Source organism: Gekko japonicus, unplaced genomic scaffold (genome assembly GCF_001447785.1).
Source record: "Gekko japonicus isolate JY-2015 unplaced genomic scaffold, Gekko_japonicus_V1.1 scaffold1580, whole genome shotgun sequence".
NCBI classification, from domain to species: Eukaryota; Metazoa; Chordata; class Lepidosauria; order Squamata; family Gekkonidae; genus Gekko; species Gekko japonicus.
Window position 1 is genome coordinate 243,212 of NW_015173719.1, and position 7,639 is coordinate 250,850.

General features: G+C 43.7%; 2 protein-coding genes across 2 annotated transcripts in view; both read left to right on the forward strand.

The window, feature by feature from the left end:
* Positions 1-4,324, forward strand: part of LOC107120621 (serine/threonine-protein phosphatase 4 regulatory subunit 1-like) — a 50,758-nt gene extending 46,434 nt beyond the window's left edge. Inside the window, exons 17-20 of the mRNA XM_015423353.1 lie at positions 457-577; positions 1,317-1,451; positions 2,517-2,658; positions 3,347-4,324. Of these exons, the coding sequence (XP_015278839.1) occupies positions 457-577; positions 1,317-1,451; positions 2,517-2,658; positions 3,347-3,501 (553 nt within the window). The 3' untranslated portion in view covers positions 3,502-4,324. The remainder of the gene's footprint in view (positions 1-456; positions 578-1,316; positions 1,452-2,516; positions 2,659-3,346) is intronic.
* A 2,963-nt stretch (positions 4,325-7,287) lies between these two features.
* ANKRD60 (ankyrin repeat domain 60) overlaps positions 7,288-7,639 on the forward strand; it is a 38,399-nt gene continuing 38,047 nt past the window's right edge. Inside the window, exon 1 of the mRNA XM_015423354.1 lies at positions 7,288-7,522. Within this exon, the coding sequence (XP_015278840.1) occupies positions 7,288-7,522 (235 nt within the window). The remainder of the gene's footprint in view (positions 7,523-7,639) is intronic.

The following is a 7,639-nucleotide window of genomic DNA, read 5'->3' on the forward strand; positions in this document are numbered from 1 at the left end:
AACACACACGTACTCTTCTATGGATAGAGTAGGGTCCATTGGCCATGTTCAGCATGGAATAAAGACTAGAGCTGCCGAAGCTAAAAGATGGAGCACATGACTTTACAGCCACATGGAGATTTTCAGAACCAGTGCCGAGAACATTCAGTTAAGGCTGCTTTGCTTGAGATGCTAATGAAATGCATTTGTCAGAGCTGATATTGCTGGACTCTAGACAGACCAGGCAATTCTTTATCTTTTGCATTTGTCTAAAAAAACAAGTTGATTCCTCTGTCTTAGTTGAAAAGCATGTCTCACACTGATCAAAACAGAAGAACAAAGGCTCAGGGCTTTCCATTCATCACCATCATATCTTCTTAAAGCCTTATTCACCAGAAGAAAGCCAGTCCTCTCCTCTTTAGCAGGCAGGTGTAATAACCAGCAATGTTGTCAATAGCTCTTTCTCCTCTCTTTCAGACAACTAATTTTGATCCTGGAGCTCTACAATCCCAATGACGTATATGACTACCTAAGACACATTGCACTAACTCTCTGTTCAGATAAAGTCTCTGAAGTCAGGTGGATCTCCTTCAAGCTGGTAAGCGATCTACTCCTCCTATACCTGCATGTATCCTTCATTAGGGGGAGGGACAGGTGGGTTCTTCCGGGGAAGGATCCTGGAGGGGCACCTGGTGGCCAGGAGCACACTGAGCCCCAGGGCCACACTGCAAAGACCACTTTTCGTGGCCTGTTGCTGGGCCGTATTAATAGACCAATCCTCCCCTGATGTTATGCTTGTCTTTTTGGCAGCTGTTAGTCTAGACTTAAGTAAAGCTGTTAATGATAGGACCTTTTGGAGATGGATAGCCCAGGCTAGCCTAATCTCATCGGGTCTCGGAAGCTAAGCAGGGTAGGCCCTGGTTAGGGTTTGGATGGGAGACCACCGAGGAAGTCCAGGGTTGCTATGCAGAGGAAGACAGTAGCAGACCACCTCTGAATGTCTCCTGCATTGAAAACCCAACGGGGTCACCCTAAGTCAGCTGCAACTTGATGGCAAAGAAAAGTTGGAAGCGCAACTTGTCAGTACCTATCATACAGAATTTACTTCAACCTGTTTGAGGCCAGTTTCCTTCCTTGCTTTTTCTTATTGCCCTATTTTTGACTGTAATTGTCCCGAAGTTGGCATTTCAGCTACCTTTTTGTCTTGAATGCTGAAACTTTTGTTTTGGACAGACAAAAGTGCCAAACGTTGGGGCATTCGTTTCACCAGCCACACTCTCTTTAGCTGTTGCCATTTGTGGCCTGATATTTTTCCCTCCCCTCCGACATTTCCACAGGTTGTAGCAATATTACAGAAGTTCTATGCCAACAGTGCAAACTCTCTGGGGTTAAATTTCATCAATGAGTTGATTGTGAGGTTCCGTCATTGTTCCAAGTGGGTCGGAAGACAAGCATTTGCCTTCATCTGCCAGGTGGGATTTACTTTTTTTCTTTTTGGGGGGTTTTGCCTTGTTGCTTGCTTGCTTGCTTGGGATGTGAATACAGAACAGAATGGCTCTAAGAAGGCACATGGCAACAGATTCTGTGAGCTGCATCATAAGTAAGCCACCCTGAAGTCCGTTGAGAAAGAGCGGGTGCACAAGTGGAATCTATTTATTTGTTTTATTAGACTTATATCCCGCCCTCCCCACATTGTAGGCTGAGGGCAGGTGGAATAAAATCGTGTGATGAATATGTATGAGAGGAGCATGGATATCTTTGATTGACCATAATAAGAACACATGAGGTGTCTGCTGGATCATACCAGCTAGTCCAGCACCCTACTTCACACAGTGGCCACCTTGTCACCCTGGAGAGTCAACAACCAGAGCATGGAAGCCAAGGCCTTCCTGGGATGCTGCCTCCTAGCCCTGGTTCTATTTTCCGGGACATGGATATTTATTTACTTCATTTATACCTCGCCTTTTCTCCTCAAGAAGAACCCAAAGTGAACTAATCTTCAGCTGTGTAAAATATCGTTCTACTCTTGCGTCGGTCCTGCTCGGTAGGGAAGTATTCCCATGTTGCTCATGTGGAGGTGACAGCAGAGAGAGCGGAGGAAGCGTCTCACCAAAGGCCATCTATTATTATTATTGTTGTTGTTGTTATTATTATTTTCTTTCAACTTGCTACCCCGCTCGAACCCCCCAGGGGGTCTCTGAGTGGCTTACAGTTAACCGTTATCCCTTACCTATGGCCACATATATACTGGGGTGGGGACTGTCCTGACAGCACCCAGTGGAGGGACGTTATTCGATCTTCTTCCTTCTGGAACGGCTCGTCGGCCGTGAGTTTATGTAGTGAGTTTATGGCCAAGGCGAGATTCAAAACGGGCTCTTCCTGTTTCCTAGTCAGCCGTGCTGCCCGTGTGCTCTGTCCTGCAACAGCATGTGCCCAGTATTGTCATCATGTGGCTCTTGACTGCTGTTTCTACTGAAAGCCAGTAGACTCTGTCTCCTGCTAACAATGGGACTGGTCTCTGCTTGCTGTTTGTACAGGCAGTGGTGGAAGAGGAGTGCATGCCGGTGAACCATTTTGTTGAACACCTGCTGCCCAGCCTCCTGAGCTTGGCTTCTGACCCTGTGCCAAATGTAAGGGTTCTGCTTGCCAAAGCTCTGAGGCAAACGCTGTTGGAGAAAGGTATGTGTTCTTTTCGTTCTACTTACTTGCAGCCTTCCCTGGAGCCCAGTGCAAAGTGAGAAATCACCCTTCCGTTAGATTACTTTGAAGGGTGGTGGGGGTTGATCCCTTGTGCCTAGACTAGTGTCTGAAAAATGCACAAGCACGTGCTGAAGTTCTCTGTGGCTGGCTTTTAAGTTAAGTTATCTGGAGGTGGAGGAGTCGCTAGAGTTTAACTTATGGTCACCACAGGCAATGTGCCTCTTGTGAGACCCATGGTTAACTTTTTTTAGGTAGATACTGAACATTGAGGAGCTGCGGTGGCTCAAGTGGTTAAGACGCTGAACTGCAGGCTGTGGAAGGTCAGTAGTTCAGCAGTTCGAGACCCGGGTGCCGCAAGACGGGGTGAGCTCCCGTCTCTAGTTCCAGCTCCTGCCAACCTAGCAGTTCGAAAGCAAGAAATTGCAAGTAGATAAATAGGTACCACTTCGGTGGGAAGGTAACAGCATTCCGTGCGCCTTGGTGTTTAGTCATGCCGGCCACATGACCACGGAAACGTCTTCGGACAGCGCTGGCTCTTCGGCTTGGAAACGGAGATGAGCACCGCAACCCTAGAGTCGGATTCGACTGGCTTTCGAGCAAGGGAACCTTTACCTTTACCTTTACTGAACATTGTGGTCCAACTAAAATGTGCTTCTTTGCTTTGTAGCTTATTTTAGAAGTGTGGGCAACCCTCATCTCGAAGCTGTGGAAGAGACTGTTCTGGTTCTGCAAGCGGACAGGGATCAAGATGTGGCCTTTTTTGCCACCATCAAACCAAAACACCAGACTGTGCACATGACTTCACTTGAGAAACAGAATTGACTTCCTTTGTCTCTGTGGACCACAAAAGTTTCTGGCGACTCACCAGGAAGGAAGACTGCACCAAGCAATCAATGCAACCCAAGAGAAAAGGGCTTGTTCTTAATCCAGTCATGTAACTGAGGGACGTGTGGACGTATCCGCAAACTTGGCAACGTTATTTGGAATACTCAGCCACCGTACTTTCCCCAGCTCCCTTTTAACAGACATGGGGATTAATGCTGAGCTCAATAAAAAGTCCAGTATTTATATCTGCGTTTGTGTGAAATGCACGTATTCTCAGCTTCCGCATTCTCCAAGGTAACAGGAATATGCCTTTTGAAATTTGCTGACTCAAGGACAAAGGAATTGCTTGGTCACCACTTCAGGCTTGAGCTAATATGGTCAGCAAGTGTAAAAACCACGGACACTCAACACCCATTTTGTTACTAACCTACTCTGTTGTTTGTGGCATTTCATTTTATGGTATCGGTTTACTCAACATGTACATATGAAACTCTGCAAAGGATTTGGAAAACTTGAATCTGTATCTGTAACAAAAAAGGTCATTTTTTAAAAAAGGCAAAAAATGCAGCAGTTGTCTAGTTAGAGCAAGGAAATTTTTTCTTTTTGTCAAAGATAGATGATTTTTTTTTTTAATTCACTTTGTGAACTGTGGCATTTCAGTCTTGTGTGTTGGTGTGTGTTAAATTAAAAACCCAGCCCTTTGTAGTGGTTGCTTTCCTTCATTCATGCTAACCTTCAGTCTCTTCTGCTTGCTAGAGCTGCAAGACAGACATAGTCCTCAGATCACTAACGTGGACGTAGTTCACGTGCTTCTGTTTGGTCTGCCCTGAAGTAAGCGGTTTGAGATTTGTGGGTTCGAATTGTTAATACTTTGGTAGTGGAAATTGGTTTTGCATTTTGTAAACTCTGTCCAAACACTCCTCTTTTTAAATGTATGGGTGACATTCAATGAAATCCAAAATGTGAGTTCTTGAGGTTCAGAAAACCATTTGCTTGTATGTAAGTGAAAATTCTGAATATCTGGGTTTCTGTACTTTGCCCAATGAGAATCCATTTTTCTGATGGAGATCAGAGGGAACTACAGTGTGCTGTTTAGCTTGTGAAGGTTGCTGGCCGGGATTCAGCAACTGTATGTAGGGTTCCACGTGTACAGTAATCGTGGATTTTCAGCCAACTCCTTCCCCAAGCTGCCTTTGGGGGGGGGAGGGGGCTCGGTGGTTAATTATTGTAAACTCTGCACCCTTGGACTTGGATATTCATTGTTCAGGTTCTGTATTACATATAAGAACCTTGGAAAGGTAATGAAATCTGTTTTGCTAAGGCAGATTCACTGGTTATGTTCTTTGTCCAAGGATTCCCCAGAAAGGAATCCTATTTCTAGATACTCATGGGATCTGTCAGTATGACAGGCACACAACTTCTCTGGGAGCTCCTGAGTTTACTAACTTCAGAAACCCAGATTTCATGGGTTGTACACAAGCAAATTTGGTGTGTGGCACAGGTGTTCATTGAGGATTGCTCACAGGAGTGTTGAATTAAATTTTAACTAGTGTGGCCACAACCCCCCTACCCCACCCGGTTTCTGCAGAAGGGCCTTATCGGTTATGAAACTGGACCTTCACGTTTTCTTTCCCTTGAAATGTGAACACTCTTACAGGGGGCACTCAATATAATCTTAAGGCCCTGAAGCATAATTGGATCAAAAATGAGTTACTAAAACGTGTTGCAGAGAAACAAATCTCATTGAATAGCAAGTAAATATATTCTGTTCAGCATTTGTGTAGATCACAGTGTTGCATTAAGTGTCAGCTTAGCTCCTGGTAAATTTTCTCAGTTTTGAGGAATTAAAAGAAAAGAAGTTTAATTTTTCCACAATTGCCTATCAAACTCAGGCCATGAAAAGTGTTGTTCCATATCTGCAATACCGTGTTTAGCATCTGTAATAACATTATTTGCTTTGCGGGTTCCTCGACTGCTTTTAGAGATGATCTATAGAGCAATGTGTCTTTGCATAAAACATCTGCGTAAGCTGTGAATTCTGCAAGGGAATTCTGTGCTTAAACGTTTTAGTAAGTTGGAAACAAATGCCTCTTCAATGCAAATGAATATGTATGACTGCAATTTCTCAGAAAAAAATGACAATTTTTTTGTAATTTTAATATCTTTTTCTAATGCTAACATTATATGAGTGTTTTTTTAACAGTTCAGATTTTTCTAAAAATTTTCAAACCAGTTTTTTTTGTCTTTCTGTTGACTGTGACAGGTTGTTAAATTTCTCAGCACTGATAATTGCGTTTTTTAAAAAGTGTACATAGGAACGTTTGAAAAAGAACTGTATATAGCCTGTTCTTTGGACATAACCCAGTTTTTGGCTGCCATATCGTGAGTTTTAGATTGATATATACCCTTTGCTGCACTAGTCCAACTAAGTATCATAAACTTCCACATGTCTTTTAGAACGTTGGTGTAGTTTCCATGAAGGGTTTTTTTTGTATCACTTGTGCATGAGTAAGTCACTGAATTTAATTTTTACCGATATGACAAATCAAATTTTACATTAAAAAACACATTTTTTCCTAAATCCAGACATTTTGTCCTTTTTGAAAATGTGATTTTTGAAAACAGTTTAAGAATCTATAGTTGCATGTACTAGAAAAGAGAGTTTTGTGCAGTTCTAGCCAACTTACTTTCCCCCTCCCCACACCTTTCCTACCTTGCAGTCTCCTGTCACTAACTCAAGATACCAGTGTGTGTCTAGGGGGGGTTGCATTTGGTTTACTATTGGCAATCCGTGTAAACTGCAAAGAGTATGACTGGATGGCAGCACCTTATAGATCGTTTTAGAGAAAAAAGACAAGACACGTGCAACAGAGATGAAAGTAAGCACATTCACTGTTTAAATTACGTCAACATTCTCTTTCAGATCATCACAACTAAGCGAAAGTTTGTTAATTTAGCTACCCTTCCCTTGTAAAAGCTGCAAGGGTTTCACTTTCAAACACGTTTGGATAAGGGACGTGGAAAATAACCTTGGTGGTGCAATACTGAAATATCGGGCGCTTGTAATCCAAAGCATGTTCGTCGTCTGACTGAGAAAACAACCCTGCTGTTATCTGCTGTATATGGTTATGAACTTGGCGCCTTCTGGAAAACCTTCCCGAGTGGCAGATGTATGTCTGTAAACAACAGTGTTTAGGGCCCAAATAGATGGAGACACTCTGGAAGTGCCGCTGATTTTGTCAAGAGCATAGAATCTATGTATCTTTCTATTCATATTTATCCTAATAAATCGCGTGACTGTTTTATCAAATGTCTTTTTTCTTTGTTTATTGATCTGCACCACAATAAGAACATGTTCTTTTCAGTGCTCGACTAGAATGTCAAGAACTCCGTATTAAACAATGGGCCATGTTGACTGTATCCCAGCAACATACTGGAAGGAGGAAAGGGAAGAGCTTGGTGCTAAGCCCCTGCTTTAGTCTGTTCAGTATCCACCTGCTTTACTGGAGATGGATTTAGAGGAGGCCTCGCTCACCTGACTACAGAAGGTTGTGTTTCCTCTGCCACTAGCAGCAAGCTTGCAGGGATGAGCTCCCCCAGCTACAATATGACATCACACTGGAGGCGTCCTGGTGAGTTGGCGCACGCGCATTGTTCCTGTTTGATGACACCGTTGCTTTGATGTTTAGAGAATCAGGCAGCAGCAACACTCTGATGAATGGTCGCCTTTGAAAGATGTTGAACAGGAGAAAAAGGAAAGACAGCGTCGTTTCTTCGAGCAAGATGGGGGTGACTTTTCACTTGAGCACCCTGTTGCAACGGCAGCACTCGGCACGCTCAGGGGATTTTGTTAACTCCATCCGGTTTTTCAGTATCAAACTGCACATTGTTGAAACCGAGGAGACCTTTCCTGTGCCTGAATGTCACCGTGACTTGATGATGGGCAGTCTGAAGTCCCGACTGGAGCTGCTGGTTGGGATCCCTGTGAATTTCCAGCGCCTTCAGTATCTGGATGAAGGTGAGGTCTCTTTGTGTACAAAAGCTGTGTCTGGCCCTTTAAAATGTCTCAAGAAAATGGTCCTTTCCTTGCATGGTCAGATCACTTAAGGCAGGGGTCCCCAACCTTTTTGAGCCT